The sequence below is a fragment of the Peromyscus maniculatus genome, chromosome 8 (assembly GCF_049852395.1).
Source record: "Peromyscus maniculatus bairdii isolate BWxNUB_F1_BW_parent chromosome 8, HU_Pman_BW_mat_3.1, whole genome shotgun sequence".
Classification (NCBI taxonomy): domain Eukaryota; kingdom Metazoa; phylum Chordata; class Mammalia; order Rodentia; family Cricetidae; genus Peromyscus; species Peromyscus maniculatus.
This window is the reverse complement of record NC_134859.1, coordinates 102,255,617-102,276,736: the sequence shown is the minus strand read 5'-3', so window position 1 is coordinate 102,276,736 and position 21,120 is coordinate 102,255,617. Positions and strand designations below refer to the sequence as shown.

Sequence of the window (21,120 nt, the reverse complement as noted above, 5' to 3'; positions counted from 1 at the left end):
AAGGAAAGTAGAAAGCCTCACAGGAAGTGACCGGCTCCCAAGGCTTTGGCACCATGGCAACCACTGCTATTTCTTCCTTCCTTCTCAACGCAGGGTTAGGCTACCCAGGCTACCCAAGCTTCTTTGTAGAAGACACCAGACAAATGCAAACTCTTTCTTGTCAGTCCTTGTCCCTGATCTGGTTGGGAGGGTGGATACGGGATGACTCAGTCAGAATCAGTTCAGATCACATCATTAATATCTGGCTTTGGCCAGTGATTCTAACCTGAATGGCTAGGCGGGTTGCTGACACTCCAGAGATGGCCTAACCACTAAATTCTGAAGTTCTAGCTAATTTTGCCTGTGTGGTATTCAAGGTTGAACCTAGAGTCTCATGCATGCCACAGAAGGGTTCTGTAAGACCTTTGGGCTTTACTTTAAAAGAGAGAGAGAGAGAGAGAGAGAGAGAGAGAGAGAGAGAGAGAGAGAGAGAGAGAGAGAGAGAGAGAGACTCACTAAACTTCCTAGAGAGGCCTCGAACTTTCTATTTCATCTGTCCCAGCTCCCTAAGGAGCTGAGATCACAGACTTGTATTCCCAAGTCCACTGATAACTAATTTACTTTCTTTTATTAGTGGGACACTTGGTTTTTCATATCCCAAGCTGGCCTTAAACTCAGCTTGTAGCTGAGGATACCTTTGAACTTCTGATCTTCCTGCCTCTACCCTGTGAATGTTGGGATTATAGGCATGCACCACCATGCCCAATTTTATAAGATGCTGAAGTTCCAACCTAGAGCTTTGTGCATGCTGGGTAAGTGCTCTCCCAACTGAGCTACATCTCCAACCCTATGATTAAATGTTTCAAAACTAAATCCGAAGTCCCTTTTGCATACAAAGCAGGAAAGAGACCCCCTCCCCAGCCCTCCACCACCCAGTTTAGCCCTGTTCTCCTCATTCTTGAGGTGCTGTCCTTTTGGGGACCTTCCCACCCTGACCAGTAGTGAGTGCTCCAAAGAGCTACTTCTCTTCTGCTTACAGAGCTGAAAGAAACCCAGAGATGTGTGGCAGGGGGTGGTGTGTTTGGGGGGGGGGTGTGGTATGCGTCTCCGTGACCACCACCACCATGGTCAGCAGAGTTATGATCCACGGGAAGTTATAAGGTATTTAGGTACAACATGAATAAGTAGTCAGTGTGGGTTCAAACTTCAGGAGTCTGACCCCAGGTAGTTTATTTTAGGCATATTTAAACACAGCACAATTTGATGAAATTTTTCCTGGTGATAATTAATTCAGTCCTGTGTGCACAATAAAGCTTAAGATGTGACTACATTGAAACTTTGTGAAAAGTACGCGTGACATTTTCCATAACGATGGGTTCTGTAGATTGACAAGTTCATGATAAGAGTCTAAGGAAGCATCTGGTGTGGTCTTGACCATACAGATAGTGCAAAAGTCACTAGGCTATTAACCACATCTGACCCAGCCATGGAAAACAGATTATACATCCCTCCCTTGGAAAGGTCAACCTGTGTGTTTAACATTATTGGTTTCAGCCCAGAATGAAGGTAGTGGTGCATACCTTTAATCCCAACACTCGGGAGGCAGAGGCAGGCAGATCTCTGAGTTCGAGGCCAGCCTGATCTATGAAGTGAGTTTCAGGACAGCCAGGGTTACACAGAGAAGCATTAAAATAAAATTTTAAAAAATTGGTTTCCCTAGCACTTATTTGTGAGCACAAGAACCTCGGTACCTCCCACAAGACTGGATAAGACAGAACCAAAGCCATTAAAACCCTCCAGGAAGGAAGAGGATTCCTTATTCTCCAAACAGCCAGGAGGCAGTACAGTCATCATGGAGGGGCTCCCTCTCAGTGGAACCGAGGGGAAGAAATTCTGACTCTGCCCGGCCTGGCTGGGCTCCTGTCAGGTCAAGTCCTGCTTGCTCTGACTCTTGCCTGCCTCCATCTGGCCCATCTCCCTGTAGCTGTCTGTTTCCAGAACTCTTCCCTGGCAGGGACAAGCTCCTTATAGCTCACCACCAACCAAGTGAAGCAAAGTCCACAAAAGTCCAACTTGAAGAAGCAGAGAGTCTGCTGGGCTTACTTACAAAGTAGAACTGAGAGGTTACTTACAGGAACCTGTGTGACCCTAAAGCAGCCACATCTCTGGAAAGCATCTCCCCAGCAGACAACTTTCCCATGGCTGCATCGATGGAGCCCCCACTACCCCACCCTCCCCCATCTCCCCCCCCACCTCCCCCACCTGCTTCAGTTAGCCTTCTACAGTGTACATACGCTAGCTCCTCTAGAGACCACCAGGCCATATCAGCAGTTAAAAGCTCAATTTTCTTGTTTGTTTGTTTTTGAGACAAGGTTTCTTTGTGTAGCTCTGGTTGCTATGGAGCTCGCTCTGTAGACCAGGCTAGCCTCAACCTCAGAGATCAGCTTGCCTCTGCCTCCAGAGTTCTGGGACTAAAGGTGTATGCCGCGAAGCCCAGCAACAGCTCAATTTTTTATCTTCTTTTATTTTTTAAGACAATGTCTCCCTATGTAGCCCTAGCTGGCCTGGAACTCACAGCGATCCACCTACCTCTGCTTCCCAAGCACTGGGATTGAAGGCGATCTCCAGCAGAGCTGGCTAACAGCCTCCTCTCGAGAGTCTCTGACAGTTGACATGGGTGCTCTGAAGAGGGCTGCCGTTAACGCGCAGAGGGCAGCATGCTACAACCTCGTTCCAGATGAGAACCCTAAAGACTCAGAGGGAAGAGGATGAGAATGAACAGGAACTAGGTCTGAGCAAAATGAAACCGGGGGAGACCAGGTGGCCAAAGCTAAGAACAGGCAGGTGCTGGAGTGTGCACTACCCGGGGAGGTCTATCTGTTCCCCTCTGATTTCCAAGGGAACCAGGACCGGTGACTGCAATTCAGGCTGTGGTCACTGGCTGTGGAGTCTGTATGGTCCACAGCTCAATGGAAAAGAGGCTTCTGCCAGGTGTGGTGGCGCACACCTTTAATCCCAGCACTCGGGGAGGCAGAGGCAGGAGGATCTCTGTGAGTTTGAGGCCAACCTGGTCTACATAGAGAGAGCTGCATAGTGAGACCCTGTCTAAAGGAAAGAGAGAGAGAGAGAGAGAGAGAGAGAGAGAGAGAGAGAGAGAGAGAGAGAGAGAGAGAGAGAGAGAGAGGAAGGAAGAGAGGGAGAGAGGGAGAGAGAGAGGGGGGATAAGAGGGAGAGAGGGAGAGAGGGAGAGAGGGAGAGAGGGAGAGAGGGAAGGTGCTTTTCCATCTTGGACTCAGAGAGCCAGCCACAAGCAGTCCCTGTCGCCATCTGCTGGCCACTCCTGGAATTTCTGCTCTCCTGAGCAAGTGGAAACTTCTGTACAGGAACTGCAGGTGTGTCCAGGTAAGTTTGTGACATCAACGCCTCTACAAGTCCTCCACCCCACCTCCTGCCCAACCGGGGGGCCTCAGACACTGGAAAGAGCTCTTGAAGCTCCCTGACAAAGAGGGTGAGAGCAGACTTAAAAGCCAGACTGGAGGGTGCTGGACACTGAGGCTCTGGCTTTGGGGCTTTGGGGTCTCTCAGGCTCCTGTCTAGCAGCCAGTGAAATCAAGGGTACTCTGGTCCCCAGCGGGACCAGTCTCTCTAAGACCCACCGTTGCTGGCCTGTCAGTCTTGTAGGATGAGCAGAGTGCTGTGCTGTCCCTTGCCTGCTGGACTGCTCCAGAGGGGGGAGGGGCTGGGCTGCAGGTGCAGCACAGAGGGAACTCCTGCTCCTCTTCGGGGGCCCGAGAAGGAAATGCAAGGACATGGGTCACACTGCCCTACCTCCACTCCTGGCAAGACATGATTTGGTCATTCACTGTAAACTGGGTTCTGCAATGCCTAGTACCCCAAGGCTGCCAATCGGAAACACTCGGGAGGCAGAGGTAGGCGGATCTCTGTGAGTTTGAGGCCAGCTTGGGCTACAGAGTGAGATCCAGGAAAGGCTCCAAAGCTACGAAAGAGAAACCATGTGTCAAAATAAACAAACGAGAGAGAGAGAGAGAGAGAGAGAGAGAGAGAGAGAGAGATTGAGAATGTGTTTTGGGGGCTGGAGAGATGGCTCAGCAGTTAAGAGCACTGGCTGCTCTTCCAGAGGACCTGGGTTCCATTCCCAGCACACACGTGGCAGCTCACAACTGTCTGTAACTCCAATTCCAGGGGATCTGACACCCTCACATACACATACATGCAGTCAAAACACCAATGCACATGAAACAAAATAAATAAACCTTCAAGAAAAAAAAAAAGAATGTGTTTTGGCTGCAGGGTAAGGGGCCCAAGGAGGCGACTTTAAATGCTGCTAGGCTTTCCCATTTTCAGAAATGAGAGGTTCCACCTCAGAATGGAGAAGCGACCAGCTGGGCAGGGCTCTGTGTGGTGAAGTAGAGTCCCACTTCCCAGTCCCTCTGACCACATTCGCTTACATTGGCAGGAACCCAAATCCATGTGCACGCCTGGATTCTTTGAGGAGCTTTTTCTTATATAATATATTTTATTTTATTTTTATGTGCATTTGTGTTTTTGCCATGGGTGTCGGGGTCCCCTGCAACTGGTATGAGCCACCATGTGGTTGCTGGGAATTGAACTCAAGTCCTCTGGAAGAGCAGTCAGTGCTCTTAACCTCTGAACCATCTCTCCAGCCCCCCTTTATTTGGGGGGAGCTTTTAAAGAGTATCCATGCTCAGCCAGGCATGCTGGTTCAGGCCTGTAATTTTAGCAGCACTCAGGAGGCTGAGACAGGAGAATCACGAGTCCAAGTTCTACTGAGGTCTCACAGCAGGTTCTAGGCCAAATGGGCTACAGAAAAGGAAGGAAGGAAGGAAGGAAGGAAGGAAGGAAGGAAGGAAGGAACGAACGAACGAACGAACGAACGAACGAACGAACGAACGAACGAACGAACGAACGAACGAACGAACGAACGATCGGATCACCAGAAGTGTCTCCAGAGAAGACAGAGGTCCCTATAGAGAAAGGTCCCTATAGAGAAGACTTCACAGGTCAAAAAAGGCTGAGCTTGTGAAACCCAGTGTCCCAGCTACACCTGGAAACTATGGGCAGAGCCAAGAGACTAAGTTCTGAAAATGAATGAACCAAGAAATGAATGAATGCTCCAAGGGATGAAAGGAATAGCCTAGGGTTTGGGGGGGGGGCTTTGTCCAGACAGGGTCTCACTATGTATCGACGCCTAGCCTGGAACTCGTTTTGTAGACCAGGCTGGTCTCACACTCACATAGGTGCACCTGACTTTACCTCCCGAGTGCAGGGATTAAAAACGTTCACCACCACACCCGGAGTAGCCTAGGTTTTGAATCCGACCCTGTCTCAAATAAGCTGTGTGACGTTGGCTGAATCTCTAACCCTTCTGAGCCTCAGCTTTTCCTCCTACAAATTGGAATAAGGATACTATCAATTTATAGGCTCCAAGGTCCAGAAGGGCTTGTAGTTATTGCTATGTCCATTGTCATTATTTAATTAGTTAGTATGTGTGGTATATTCAAATGTATGTGAATGCACACGTGTGTGCAGGTGCCTGTGCATGTGTGAGTGTCCAGGTGGAGTCCAGAGGTCAACCCTAGTGGCGGTTCCTCGGCGTTGTCCACCTTTAGGACTTTTGGTGGGTGTGAAGGGGGGACCACAGGGTCTAGAAACTGAGGCTCATCAATTAGATTAGGGTGGCTTGCCAGATAACCTCCAGGGGTCCTCCTGTGTGCTTCCCCAGAACTGGGTTACAGGCACCCCATGCCCGACATTTTTTTGTTTTGGTTTGGTTTGGTTTTATTTTGGTTTTTTGAGACAGGGTTTCTTTGTGTAGCCTTCAATGTCCTGGAACTCAATCTGTAGAGCAGGCTGGCCTCGAACTCACAGAGATCCACCTACCTCTGCCTCCAGAGTGCTGGGATTAAGGCATGGGACAACACCATGACCAGCTACCATGCCCAGCTTTTTATGGGGATGGAACTCGGGCGCTCAGTTGGTGAGTACTTGACCAACTGAGTCATCTCTCTAACCCCCTCTCTGGCCTTTAGGACATGCGCCCCCCATGTTTACAGAAGTATGTCACAATGTATGCCCCATCCTGAAAGGAAAAGTATCAGCTCAGGACACCCAAAACCAAGTTCTCAGCACAAAGGAGATTTATTTGCCCCAGAAGGACAGAGGGCAGGGATTCGGGACAAAGACGGGATAGAGGGAGAGGGAGAGGGGAACAAGAGAGGGGAGAAAGGGGACAAAGGACAGAGGGAAGGGCTATTTGTCCCAGAAGGACGAAGGACTGCCTCTGGATGGAGAGGAGACAGACGTGGCCCATACATAAGTGGCGGGTTATAAAGGTAAAATGGGAAACCCAACTGTAGGACGAGGTATTTAATTTTGATTGGTCAGGTTAATTAGGTGAGCCAAAAGGGGCTTTTGATTGCTGGACTTCAATACTTTGATAGCTAGACCATGACGGCCTCAGGAGGAGGAATTGGCCAAATAAAGGGATGGACCTTGGGGGCCCGCTTTAGGAATGTAATCTCAAGGTTTTAGCAAGGCAGAGGGAACTGGGGAGGACAAGGTCTGCTAGAGCTCCACGCTCCAGTGGCTAGTGTCCGTGACATCTTACATGTCTAAAGTGGGCGGAGCCTCCTCCCTACCCTCACCCTATTGCCTCATCTGACCCCACCCTTGACCCTGAGTCAAAGAGCAGCACCAGCACACACGTCTGCAGGTCCACCGGTCTGGCTGGCCTCGGAGACGCCACCGGACTTGCTGTCTCCACCAGGTGGCACTTAACACCCAGGCCTTGTTTATTTGTTTAACAAATATTTCATGGCCGCCCTTGTTATGCCAGGCTCTGGGCCCAAAGATAGGGTCGTGGAGATAAAAATGCAACAACTTCTCCTTTCCGGGAGTAGGAAACATGTAAACAAAGACAAGGAAGAGAAGATTCCCTTAAAAGGTGAAAATTGCTGTTCAAATCAGAACCCCAGTGATCTCCAGAGACACTGACTATTGTTTTCCTGTCAGACACAGAGGAGTGGCAGGCCAGTGACCCAGAGGGGCTAGACCCCAGCTCTGTGCTTTCTCCCTACTGGATCTCTGTCCCATTGAGACATTCTAGAGCACAATGAACAGTGAGCTCTTGAAAATTCCAGAGGGGATGCTGAGGATGTTGCTAGATGATAAAATCTTTGCCTAGGGTGCACAAAGCCCTGGGTTCCATCTCCAGCACCATTGCATACACCAGCAATGGTGGTGTACACTTTGAATCCCAGCACTCAGGAGGTGGAAGCACAAAAGGTCAGGAGTTCAAGGTCATCCCTGCATCCTTGGCTACATAGTGAGTTCCAGGCCAGCCTGAGACGCACAAGAACCCATCTCAAAAATTAAAAATAAATAAATAAATAAATTTCAGGATGTCCCTACATGGGATGTGTCTGGAACGGGCAGGGCACAGGCTTAGGTTGTCTGGCCCTTTTTACCCGACAACAGAATCCCACGCCCATCCCCAAAGCCTTTGTAAAAGCTAGTACTCAGCTGATGTGCTTTTGTTTTGTTTTGTTTTGTTTTGTTTTGTTTTGTTTTGTTTTGGTGTGTGTGTGTGTGTGTGTGTGTGTGTGTGTGTGTGTGTGTGTGTGTGTGTGTGTGTGTGTCAGAGAGGAGGGGAGGAGGGAGGAAGGAGGGAGGAAGGGGGCGGGGGACAAGAACCTGCAGAGGTCAGAAGAGCAGAAGAGAGCATCAGGTCACCTGGAGCTGGACTTAGAGACAGCTTATGAGCATCCTGATGTGGGTGCTGAGACCCAAGCTCCTCCGGACGTCTCTTCAGCCAGCCTTCTCTGTTCTGTCCTTATCTTTGAGACAGAGCCTCATTCCCACTTCGTCCTCCGCAAGGGCGGCCAGTGCTGTTAACCACTGAGCCATTCTTTTCCCCAGCCCCAAGCACCCATGATGCCCTTCCATCTGACCGAGTTCAGTTCCCAGCACCCACAGTGGTCGGTTTACAACCGCCAGTAACTCCAGTCCCAGGGAATCCAAAGCCTGGGCTCCAAGGGCACCACGTGTGCATATTCACAAGCACATACATACACACATGATTAAAAGTAATTAAAAAAAACTTTAAAAAATGGTGACTTGGGGGCTGGAGAGATGGCTCAGTGGGTAAGAACACTGGCTGTTCTTCCAGAGGACCCGGGTTCAATTCCCAGCAACCACATGGTGGCTCACAACTGTCTGTAACTCCAGTTCCAGGGGATCTGACACCCGCATGCCAATGTACATAAACTTAAATTGATTATATTTTTAAAATGGTGACTTGGAGCTGGCAGTGGTACCCTTGCCTCCCGCGCACAAGGCCTTGAACTCTGTCCCCTGCACTGTAGTGAATTAGGGAATTAAGTTTCTGGTTTATTTTCACAGTAAAAGAGAAAGGGAGGGAGGGAGGGAAAGAGGGGGAGAGAAACAGCAAGGCAGTGAAAGCCTCTCCCGACTCTGCCCTCACCCTCACCCTCACACATGTGAACTTGAATCCCATTTTCCCAACCTTCCATTCCAGAGTCCTTTTATGCAAATAAAGCTATCTGAATATGGGGGTGGGGAAGGGGGCTACTAAAACCATCTGCTTTGAATCTGAGATTGGGATCTCCTAACAGTTCTTTGCATGTAGGGTAGGCTCTGTATGTACCAATAGCATCCTGCCTCCACGATTCTGCTAGCCTCTCCTATAGGGCTCTGGTACAGAGCCTGGAGGGGATCTGCCTGGGCTACAACCCCCAACTGTGTGTGTGTGTGTGTGTGTGTGTGTGTGTGTGTGTGTGTGTGTGTGTGTGTGTGTTGGGTGGTATTCTATTTATCCTCCTGAGGGTCACAAGACAGCGGGTATGCTCAGCCAAGTGTGGCCTGGCCCCTGCTGTGACCTGTGGCTGAACACCTGCTGCCCAGACTCTTCCTGACCTTGGGCCCCCACTGTGGGTCTTTCTGGCGGCCCCGATACCCTGATCCAGTGCACAGCAAACACTGTGTGTGACTGGCGTTCCTGTCCCAAGACAACTCAGCTCACCAGGCAGGACGGAGGGAGCTGGCAATCACTTGTTGCCTGTGTTGTAGCCAAAGGTCAGGGTTCCCAGGCTGCCCATCAGCAGAGAAGAAGCACAGAAATAGAACAGAATCCCAGGGTTCCTGTGTGGCTGGCTCAGAGGCCCTCTGTGACTCCCCAGGGGACCAGACCTCGGCCCCAGGGTTGGGCAGTCCTAACCAACATTTGCCACATCTCCAAGCGGTTTTGGTTGTCACAACCTGGGGCTTGGTGGTGATCCTGACAGCCAGTGGATAGAGAACCCCACTCAGCATCCTACCACACACAGCCCCCACCAAAAGAATAGTCTTCCTTCCCAAATGTCAGTAGCGCCAGGCTGAGAAGCCTGTCCTCTGAAGCCCAGCCAGCACAGTGGAGGGGCTCCCTGCCCAGGCTGGCTGGTCCAGGCGTTGGTCCTTTGCGGACAGGGACCTGCTTCCTTGAGCTAGGCTGAGACCTACATGATCCTGGGCCAGTGGAACAGATGGGACGGAGACTTCCAAACCATCACAACGCCAGGCTCTGAAGATGGGGAAACGTGGGGGCACCCCAACAACCCCACACTCCTTTTCCCATCCCCACCCCCATCCTCACCCAGGGCTGGGCAGGCACAGGGACAGCTAGGGACAGCTGGTGCCTGCTGGCACTCAAGGGGATCCGATTGCAGGGCATCAGGGTGGGACTTAGATAGGAGGCAGTCTCCGATTGGCTGGGGACTAAAGAGGCGGGCCCTAGAAGAAGAGTGACAGTGGGGCTCCAGATGTTCAGGCCACTTCCCCGCCTCCCGACACCGCAAGAGCCTAGGAGAGAATGGGGTACTTTGCAGTGGGAGAGAGAGGCAGAGGATCTCCTGAGCCCAGCACCCTGGAGATCCAGCAGGGTCCTATCTGAACCTCCCCATTGGGATTCAGGGTAAAACCTTCCCAGGTCTGGACCCCTTGCACCCTCAAGCGCCCTTGGAGGGGAGGGGGTGTTGTGAGTTTCTGCCTCTTTGTGGACATACCAGGGAGCATCTCCTCCTTGCCCTGGCTTCCGGGGAGCCAGCAGGCAGACAGCTGGCCAGGATGCGCCTCCTACCCCCATCAGCTCCTGTGTGAGGCACAGCCCTGCAGTGACCTTCCATCTGCCTGGTTCTTCTGCAGACCCTGGGCAGGGGCTGCTGTGCCAGCCCAACTCCAAGACCAACAGAGCCGCGTCAGGCCACGCCATGACGGTGATGTCCTGTGGCCCAGAGAGTTACTACCCTCTGGAGTGGCCACTTGAAGTCTCCACGTCTTCAGAGCTCAGATTTCGCCTAGAAAAGGAGGAGAGGGACCATAGCTGTTCCTCTCGATGCCCCTATAGGTACTTGGGGGACAGTTGTCTCGTCCCAGTCCTCCAGGCTGGCTCCTTGGATTTCTTGTGCAACTAGACCACCCACCAGGGCCTTTCCCCTTACACACCAGGAAACTGAAAAGACTGGCCAACATATACCCCCAAACCATCTATTGCACCCACTCTGGGGACCCGGTGCAAGTCCTAGAACAGCAAATGATCCAGTCTAAGGCCTGCTAGTCCAGGGAGGACACACTGAGTGTTTCACTTTGACTGTGATTTTCGTGAGTGCTCTTTTGTAAATCTGAAAGGTCGTCACTCCTGTTTTACAGATGAAAGGAGTCTGGGCCAAGGTCAAATGAATTGTGTAAGGCCATGCTAGTAAGCGCCCTTTGATTCCTATACCATGCATAGAAATCTCCACTCTGCAGAATCACTTCCTGCTACAAGGGTAATTGAGTCTCGGAGACCACCTCTTTGAGACTGCTGGTACCCCCCCTCAATTACTGACTCCCCAATGGGACCCACCCACCCCCACCTCTGCCCATTAACAGCTACCTTTCCTCAATGAGGATGAGGTCAGAGCCACATGGGGCCCAAGGAGGATGAGGTCAGAGCACTCTGGCTGGTGCAGACGCTAAATAATTCATGGTGCTGCTGTAAGTGGGGGCTGTAGCTTCCTGGAGGACCCAGCATGGAGACAGCAGACAGGAAGTCTGTTTAGTAGCCCCCTGAGCACAACCTTGGCATGTCCTCTGCGGAGCTAGAGAAAGTGCTGGTCTTGATGAGAATGTTCATGTGGTGAGAGCCGGCAAGACACCTAGACTTGCCACTGCCATCTCTTCTGTGCTCATGAACTAGCACAATGGGCCACGAGAGCAAGTTGGGTGTGGCCATGACAGGGCCCCTTGGCCTGGGGCAGCTGTGATCATCCCCCAGCATGCCTTTCTGTGAACAAAGCATTTTATGAAGATGAAGTGGGGGTGGGGGTGGTGAGAGGCAGGCAGGCCAGCTGACAGACACCCCAGAATGCCTTAGAAACATACAGGAACACAGAGGCGTTGAGCCCTCGCAAGGAAAGGGCGGTCATTTAATTCCGAGTAGTTACAAAGTTGAACCCCCATTTACATCCACTGTAGGATTTAACAGTGTTGGTGTGACATCTTCCAAGGGACTGGCCTGTGAAGGATGAACTTGAACCAGGCCTGGGCCTTCTTGTTGTCTCCCATTCAAGGCTTGAGTGTGATACGGCGCTGCTAACTAGGAGGCCCCCAAACCTCCTAAAAATGGACTTCTCACTGGAACCGGAACTGGAAGATGCAGGATAAGTACGTACCATGGGTACTTCCTGCACCCAGGCAGAGCTGCATCTTCCAGGAGCCCATGACCCCTCAGCTGCAGCTGCAACAAGGACTTGGGCTAGAAACACAGCCACAGCCAGCAGACGCTGTACACCTAGGCATCTGGTGCTTTTGGAGTCCTAAAAGACACACTTAAGACAGCAAATAGTCCCTTCCTCGATGTGGCAGATCTCAGAGCTCTAGATCAAGGACAGTGTGAGGTGCATGGATTCCCCCTTCCTTTGTATGTGTGTGTGTGTGGAGGAGGGGGGTTGAATAGTGTATTGCTCGTAGATGGAGCATCCTCATTCAACAGAGAGGTCAAGCCAGGAGGAGTCACATTTGGAGGTGTAGTCCCACTCCGCGGGGACCTACTACCCAATGATAAAAGGCACAGGCTGCTAGGGGGCTGCATGGGAGCCTTGGACTGAGCGTGAGGCACCTTCCTGGGAAACCTCTACCTCAGCACTACGTAGAGCTGTGCTAAAGGCCAGGCACCAGGGCACACTTGGGGAGGGCCTGGAGGAGGCTCTGTCTGGTACCCAAGGGTAGACCAAAGGATGATGCTGTGGAGATCTTGTCCCCAGGGTCTGGTACTATGATCATCTCAGTCATGGGTGCCAGCAGCTCGCAGGCCCAGAAAGGGCCCTCTCTGACATGGGTGGCCTTCGGGTTCCTCAGGTGCATGTCCTAAGGCCAAGGACACTAGAGGTTCCTCTAGTGATAAAAAGCAGCAGGGCTTGTCCAGGTGTCCCAAGGACATCTGCTGCCCAAGCTGAGGTAGAAACTATCTTCCCACAAGCAATCTCCAGTCCTGGACCCCACGTCCAACATAGGAAAGGTTCAAGTCACCCTGAGAATGCAGCCCTGACTCCCACCCACTGTCTCCTAAGGGTGCTCCCAGGCCCCAACCACGTATGTCCAAGTAGTCCCAGCAAGTACCTCCAGAACCCACGAGATCCAGGTAATTCCACCGCTGCACCTGTCTTAGGAGCCATCCTGGGAGCCGACACAGAAGCCAAAAGCAGACTGGGAAGATGCGGCCAGGGGGTTAACCGAGGTACATAAATAATGCAAAGCTCTAAGCAACACAGGGGCCCGCCAGCTCTTCGACTCTTATGGGGGGCTCTCTGTGCGGCAGGCAGTGCTGGACAACAGGAAAGCTTGCCCAGTTGGGACAAGTGTTGTAATTCCCATCCCCAGTGCTGATGGGCAGTGGGGAGGGCAGGACAGGCAGAAAGAATGGTCTTGCCCTGGCGAGGGGACCCAGCTCACTGAAGGTAGGGTAGACGCAATCCAGGCACAAAGGTGCCGGGACCCGGGACCCTCAGGTCATGAGAAACAACCTGCCCAACCTGGGCTCTGCTCCTCGCTTGTGACCTTCCACAGTCTAGAAGATGGCAGAAGGCCAGGAGTAGGGCAAGGGATGACTTCTGTGTGGCTTGTCTCTAGAGACTCAGAGATGCATCTGACGGGCACTGTGTGACAGACACACTGATGGGTTACCAACATGGCCAAGAAGGTCCAGAGTCAAAACAGTGGCATCACACACCTGATGTTCACAGCGGGGGCAACAACCACCTGGAGAACCACATGGGGACACAGACTCCGTGACTTGGGGGATGTGTGAAGGCAGGAGATAGGAGTCAGCCGTTAGCTCCCTGTAGCTGCAGTCACATGGGGGCCGGGAGGCTAGGATGGGCAAGAGGGCAGATGATCCTATGAGCCCCAGTCACATGCGTCAGGTCTATCCTCAGGTCCCCACTCAGTCCAATGCTTCTGATTGGTAGCCTCTGGTCCCTCCCAGCTCCAAGGACAAAGGTGGGTAAACTGCTGGGCCCTGCTCAGCTGGGTGCAGAGCAATGAGGGTATCCGGATGAGGTGTGGTCCAGGGAAGAGGGCATCTACCATCTTGTTTTGCTTTTCGGGGACTGATCCTAAAGTAACCAGAAAGAACAAGAGTCAAACGGGACGGACTCCGCTGCTCACAGTCCAAGTACTGGATTGTACTAAAAAAAAAAAAAAGGCTCAGCCTGCCGGGAGTGAGCAGTCTAAACATAGAAGTTTGGGAGAAGTCTGGAGTTTTCTGCCAACAACCTTTCTCTCCCTTTCAGCAAAAAAATGAAATTTTCCCCCCTTACAACTGGTGTCGGAAAATAGCTTCTGGCTAATCGAGGACAAACATTCCCAAGCCTGGGATGGGCAGGCTCTCAAGTCTTGGTGAAGGACCTGGAGCTGACCTCCAAGGGTCAGAACATCATCCCATGCAGAAGGGACAGAGGCAGTTCAGAGCCCAGGACCCTGGTCTGGCTTATCCCAGGGAGAGCCAAGGATGAAAGCTGGGGCAGTCAGTCTGTCCAGTCTTGGTTCAGCCACCTAGAGGCTCTGTGGCCTGACTGAGTCACTTTGCTTATAAAAGGGGTTGGGACATCTACCCCTAAGAGCTACAGAACCCTGAAGAGACAGCATTCTGAGACTTCGCTCTGGAAATTAAAGGAAAGACTGGTCCCCCATCCTGCGCCACCTCCCACCCCATCCTACCCCACCAGCCATGGAGATGAGCCTGAGCAGTTGGGGAAAAGATTTTACTGCGCCCCAAATTCTAAGTACATGGATGCTGTGGCCCCTGAACTAACCAGGACATGGCCTGGCCTGCCTGTCTTTGTGAACTCACATTATCAACAGCTCAGCCCCATTCTGTACCATCCTGTTCATGCTCTGAAGCATGATCTCAGAGCTTGGAGCAGAATGGTCATGGGTCTCACCCTCGAAGTCACTTCCTATGGAGAGGCCAAGATGAGCTGACTCCCTCTGCACCCCTAGAACTGCCCACTGGTGGGTCTGCCTCTCCTGTTCTGTCTCTGAAAACACCCATGAGAGAAGATAAGACCCTCGGGAAAGCTGCTGCCCAGGTTGGACACTCCCAGGTATGGGTCCAGACAAGAAGGACCCAGATGCTCATTCTGATGGCAGTTAATGGCAGACACACTAGAGAGCCCTGTCCCGGAGGAGGCACCAGCCCCTTAGCACAGGAGACACTAGAAGAAGCATCAGCCTCAAGAGCTGGATGTGAGGAGGAGAGAGAGTGCCCTCACTGATGCGCCATGGAGAAAGGAAAGAGTCACAGAGGTGAGAACCCAGTCAGAAACCACAAGCCCAGAGCAAGAGTTAATAAAGCAACAATGTGTTTATTAGGCACCCTTGCTCCTCACAGAGGAGCAGGATCCAGCCCAAGGCATCCTCTCTGAGCTCTCTGGAGGCTGCAGGTGTCACCGGAGAGTGTAGGCATGGGACCAGCCACCACCCCAAGCAGAACACTTTGGATAGAGCAGATCGCCAGAGGTGGCCCTGGCATGAAACAGGGCAGGCGCCTGGACTCCACAAATACTGAGAGGGAGGGGGCCCCCCACGACACCCACCCAAACATTGGCAGATCAGGGGACCTGACCCTGAGGCAAAAGCTACCCTGAGCCAGTGAGGGAGAAGGGAGCCACAGAGCACGGTGCCCCTAGTGGTCCCCCACCCAAGCCAGGTCCTGAGTGCCCTCTCCAAATCCACCCACTTGCGCCTGGCCACAGCTGCTGCCTTAGTCCCACACGTAGGGATTTCTAAAGACCTGAGAGATCTTGCTGTCTTTCGGTGGTGTGGCCACCTGGCTGCTCTGGACCACGTACATGTCTTCAGCTCGCAGGGTTGAGTTGGCACTGCCCATCACCTGGCTGTTGGCGGTGGCCCGTGGAAGGATGACGTCATAAGCGCCTTCGGACTGGAAGGAAGAACAGGAGGTCTCACAGTTGGGGGAATCGGTAGCCAGGTTCCGCCAGGGCAAAGGCACACACACTCAGCTTCCTGCAGGGCTGTGCCTGCCGGCTCCCACCTCTTGACCCTCTCCCCACCCCCCACCCCCCACCCCCGCTAGGCCTGGGCCCTGCTGGCAGGATAAGATGGATGACTCTACCTCTGGAAATAAAGGACTGGCCTTCTGAGCACTTCGGGGTGTCCGGAAGGAGACCCTGCCTCTGAGTTCCTGCTCCTAGTTCCTCGGGGAAACCTCTGATGAGCTGCATTAAGCTGTTACTGCATGACTGGTACCACTCACAAGCTCCCTTTCTCCAAGTGTCTTACCTGAGTCCCCAAAATGTTACTACAACACTCAGTACCCTTCTGGTAGGTCCTGGTTCATATAACTCTGGCTTAGGGATCTGGCCCCAAATATTCTGCCTGGAAGGAACGTGAACCCCTGGGGTGGTCCCGGCTGCCTTATCACCATGTAAGACAGATGTTACCACTAAAGCTCCAAGGCTCCCAGGACCCCAAACCAGCAGATATGGGTGACCCTCCCACCTGTGGGGGGGATTCCCACTTCCAGGAACATCCAACTACTCCCTGCCATCTAGGACACTTAGATCTGGGAGCTTCCACACGGGAATGCACCAAAATGAGCAGGACTGTTTGTCAAGCCCTATGCCTAGCTGAACTCCAACTCCTTGCTGGTCCCCACCCTGAGATAGGTTGACAAATGTTTAACTGCAAGGACGGGAAAGCCTGAAGTTCCCTGTAGATCTGCCTTGGGGAGTGACTCCCTTTTAGGTGGAACCCAAGCTACCGGGTGACCTCAAGAGCCCCCACCCCCAGGTTACCAACAACAGAAGTCACAATAACCCGTTCCACCTCAGACCCAATCTGCATTTTAAGCAAGTTCTCAGTCGCTGCTCACTTTGGTGGTCTGAGGACCATGGTGTGAGAACTCAGCAGAAATAACAGTCCCGTCCAGCTCACCCTCCAAACTGGGAGAGAGGCTGGGGTGGTTCCTGTGGACAAGGTTCAGAGGCTAGGCGCGGAGAGGTAGCCTCTGATCATGGTGAAAATGGAAACTACTCAGATCTGCTCCAGGCTGCAGCTTCACACTTGGTGAGAGAAAAAGAGCTGGGACTGGAAGTCTCAGACACACCAGCCATTCCCTGCTCCCAGCTTGGGGGGTGGGGAAGGGATGGGAACAGAACCCTGCTGACCTCCTGGCTTCCTGTTCCCAGAATCCTGCCAAGGCAGGTCGCTGACCTCTCTGGCAACCACTGCCAGCAGGGAGGAACATATATGGAGTTGGAGTCTAATCCACCTCCTTCCTGTTCCCACCGCCCCCCTAACTAATGGAGCACTGGTTCCCAGAGCCCAGGGGAGGTATACGGTCAAGACTAGCTAGCCAGGCATAGGGTCTCATATAGCCCAGGCTAGTGGTGCAAGCTGTAGCCAAAGATAGCCCCATATCGAGCCATTGAGCTTCCTGCTTCTGTCTCCCAAGTGCTAGGATTACAGGTATGTGCCACCCGGCTGTGGGTGGTGCCCAGTGATGCAGGGCAGGTCCCACTGTGGTGTACTAGAGCCCTGGGTTGGCAGGGCTGATGTCCCAGGAGAAATTCGCCATACCCCAATGTCTCTGTCCATCCATACACTCACTGCCTGTACAGCCTCTCTCCAAGCAAATGAGGCTTTCATCCAGGCCACTGGAACCTGAGGGATCCACTCACCGGGCCTTTGTGCATCAGGGCCATCTCGGTGGGCTGGTACACACTCGTCAGCAGCTGCCCATTGTAGCCACTGTAAGGTGACACGGGTCTCTTGGCTGTGGGTGAAAAAGAAGCTCAAATTTGAAGATTTCTGAACTGTTGTCTCCTGCTTTGACCCACAGCCCAAGCAACTCTTCTGGGCATAGGGAAATGGGGTCCCTAGGGCCCTCTCGTAACACCCGACCCAGGAGTGGTGACCTGAGAGTGAGCTGTGGACCTGGGCCCCCTCCCACGCCTGGTGCTCTTTTGTTTAGATGTACAAAAGACTGCTGTTTGGATCCCTGCATTGTGGGACACACACACACACACACCACTCGTCCCCCGCCCCCTCCCCATAGCTCAGGAAATTCATGCTGTCAGCAACCTTCACATCCTATCCGCCCTCAGGGCCAGAGGCCAGGAGGGGCACATGAGCCTTCGGCTGCTCTCCAAGACGGCCAGCCTCTAGTTCCTGCCTCTACCACTATGGACCCCCTGCCAGGCACAAGAGGAAATACAGCTGAGACCCTGCAGCTTTTTATGTGTTCATGTCCTCACAGGGCATGGGTGGCTGCTGGTGCCACCTTGTAGCCATGCAGGGTCCAGCCAGGGAGACTTGGTGCTCAGTCCATCCCGGGCTCCCTGGCAAGTACCCAGAGAGATTTGTAGCTGCTGCCTACACCTTCTGCTGTGGGTTTCCCATCTGATCCACCCTGCTGGGCACCTCTGGGGTATCTGGGAGCTGCTGATTAGGCTTGGGGCCCAGGAACAGGCCTTCCCGAGGAGGCCAGGTATACAGGATTCAGCTGACTTCTGCTGGGCTCGGGGACCACAGCCTATGCAGGATTCTTAAGTGCTGAGCTCGTGCTATTGATTTTTCCATTTTGGAAAAAAAAAATGAAATAAATAAAAACACAGAGTTATCTCCACGAGAAGAAAAAGACTAAGAACTCTCCGGCCTGACAAAGGTGTACTGCGTTAGGAGCAGCGTGGGGCACAGGCCGGCCGCTCCTCCCAGCACCTGCCCAGGTCTTCTGTCTCTCTGGCTTCCTTAGTGACCCCCTCCCTGCACATTCAGTGTGTGTGCCAGAAGCCACCCCAGTGTGGGGACAGCAGTCATCTCCAGGGAGTAAGATCACAGACTATGTGTCCACAAGAGCAAGAGTCACCAATTTCCACAAGGCAGGAAGCATGAGAAGACCCTAGGGTTTGTTTCTAGAATGTCCATTGCCTCTAACTGAACTTCTGTTGGAGATCCCAGAGCCGACATGTGATAATCAGGCTCTGTCTAAAACCCCCAAATATCTTACACACAGTTGGGGTCCAGCAGAGTGCTGGTCATGCCTGAGGGGGTGCAGCTTATGAGTCACAAACCTACAAGGTCTTAGCACAGAGTCCAGCAAAAGCAGGTATCCCATAAATGCTAATATTCCTTACAGTAAACAACAGTGCTGCTGAGGTCACTGTGGGTCATCAGAAATGGTTGTTTGTGGTGCTGGAGACTAAACCAGGGGCCTTGGGTCTGCTACACAAATGTTCTACCACTGAGCTACACGCTCCATCCCTGAATGCAGGGGCTTTGAGCAGAAAACTGCAGACATTCACAAGACCTTCCATTTTTCTCAATGGCTCCCTGCCCTGCAGGAAAAGACATGGCATAAAGGATGGCTCAGCCAGGTAAGGGCGCTTGCCACCAAGCCTGACAAACTGAGACTGATCCCCAGAAGCCTTATGGTAGGAAAGAAAAGACTGACTGAATAAATAAAAACAGAAGCTGGAAATGCTGATGCATACCCATGATCCCAACAACTGGGAGAAGGAAGGACCCATTTGAGACCCAGCTTCAGCTACATAGTGAGTTCAAGCTCAGCCTCAGCTACATGAGACCCTGTCTAGTCTCACACACAGACACACCTGGACACACACACACACACACACACACACACACACACACACACACACAAGGATATACACAAACTTCTTGCCACACCTGAGGCTGGCTCATCCATGGAAAATGCTTTGTTCTCCACGAACATGCTCTGGCCCGTCTGCTCTTTCAGGATGGTCTCGTAGCCCACGCCGCGGGTAGGGTACATGTCCCCCTGGTAGCTCTGTTCTGGGCTGGGTTTGGTCACCTGGGAGACCTCGGGGATGACATAGAAGAGGACAAAAGTCCAGGCATTGGCAGCGAGGGCAATGGCCAGGGTGGGGTCATCCCAGGTGGGGCTATGGTGCTGCTTATTGCCATAGGTGTACATGACAATCCATACCACCCAGATGGCAATGGAGAGGGACGTGGTAAGCAGCACAAAGACTCCGTGCTTCCGCCAGCGCTTAAAGCGGCCACACAAGGTGGGCCAGGCTCCTAGGAAGGATCCCAGCAGTAGCAGCATTACGTAGATGAGTGCCATGACAAAGTCCATGTTGGCGATGGCACAGGGGGAGGTCATGGTCCAGTCGGCACTGCCACTGCCATTGCCCAGAGAGCCAGCCTGGCCACCTCCCCGGACCAGGGTGATGATCAGCCACTCGGTGTTGATGATGACCTCCACAAGGGTGAGAAGCAGGGCCACAGTGAAGATCACCCAGCCCCGGGGCCCATGGTTCTTCCGGGCTAGGAAGTTAAGGGCAAAGACGTGGGCTATCAGGCAGGAGAAGCAGATGGCAAACAGGACCCCAAAGAGGAAGCGTCGAGAGGCGCAGGTGGAGAAATCAGGCTTTACCACGCAGGCAAACACGAGGCAGAAGAGGCCCAGGGTGCCCAGCAGGAAGAACACCTGGGTCCCCAGGAGGCTCCGCTTCTTCGTGTCCTGCACAAATGGCAGGCTGGCCACGAGGATGATGGTGAGCACAAATGTTGTGATGACGCCTGCCCCGGCCACCGCCTCCAGGACGATGCCCCATGCCCCAGAGCGGTCACAAAGGTTGTAGTAGATCGGATCCAGGTCCGGGCTGCAGCCAGGTGGGGCATGGCTCTGGGCCCAGGCCCCGGGAAAGAGCAAAGGCAGTCCTAGACACATCAGCAAGGTGTTGTGGATGGCCATCCTGGCTCCCAGGCCAGGCTTCCGCTGGGTCCCTAGAGACAGGAATAGGCAAAATCAGTTCTCCAAAGTCAGACATCGATGAGGGTGGTATTGCTTCCCCCATCCTGAACAAGAGTTGTTCAGAACACGTGACGCTCTTTTTTGTATTTTTAATTTTAAAAAGATTATGTTTTGGGGCTGGAGAGAAGGCTTAGCGGTTAAGAGCACTGGCTGCTCTTCTAGAGGACCTGAGTTCAATTCCCAGAAACTACATGGTGGCTCACAACATCTACAATGAGATCTGGTGCCCTCTTCCAGCATGCAGGCATAAATGCAGGCAGAACACTGTGTACATAACAAATAAAATACATCTTTTAGAAAATTATATTTTATGTGTATGGGTGTTTTGCTTACATGCATGTCTGTGCACCTGTGTGTGCCTGGTGCCTGTGGAGGCCAGAAGACTGTATTGGGTTGCCTAGAATAGAAGTTAGAGATGGTTGTGAGCCACCATGTAGGTGCTGGAGAACTGAACATGGGTTCTTTAGAAGAGTAGCAAATGTTCTTAACCACGAATTCATGAAGGTTTATCAACTGAGTCAACAAATGAGGCTCATCTGTCATTCCTGATCCTTTGTTTGTTTGTTTGAGACAAGGCTTCTGTATAGCAGTCCTGGAACTTGCTTTGTAGATCAGGCTGGCCTTGAACTCATAGAGATTCGCCTGCCTCCTGAGTGCTGGGATTAACGATGTGCGCCACCACACCCAGCTGTCCTCCCTATTCCTAACCACAGAAAAGAAGAAATTTCTTTTCTTAACTGCTC

General features: G+C 52.6%; 1 protein-coding gene across 17 annotated transcripts in view; it reads right to left on the bottom strand.

Moving 5' to 3' along the window:
* Nucleotides 1-11,447: 11,447 nt before the first annotated feature.
* The window catches only part of Gprc5c (G protein-coupled receptor class C group 5 member C), a 43,065-nt gene continuing 33,392 nt past the window's right edge, over nt 11,448-21,120 (bottom strand). For 9 of the 17 annotated variants that reach the window (XM_076543683.1, XM_076543682.1, XM_006970431.3 and 6 more), the window contains exons 2-5: nt 19,264-20,349; nt 17,256-17,350; nt 15,405-15,496; nt 11,448-13,667 (exon numbers count right to left, since the gene is read on the bottom strand). In XM_076543683.1, the coding sequence (XP_076399798.1) occupies nt 13,496-13,667; nt 15,405-15,496; nt 17,256-17,350; nt 19,264-20,317 (1,413 nt within the window). In that variant the 5' untranslated portion in view covers nt 20,318-20,349 and the 3' untranslated portion in view covers nt 11,448-13,495. Of the gene's footprint in view, nt 13,668-14,898; nt 15,497-17,255; nt 17,351-19,263; nt 20,350-21,120 lie in introns of those variants that run through there. The other 8 variants (XM_076543691.1, XM_076543687.1, XM_015993569.3 and 5 more) reach the window with 2 other exon arrangements.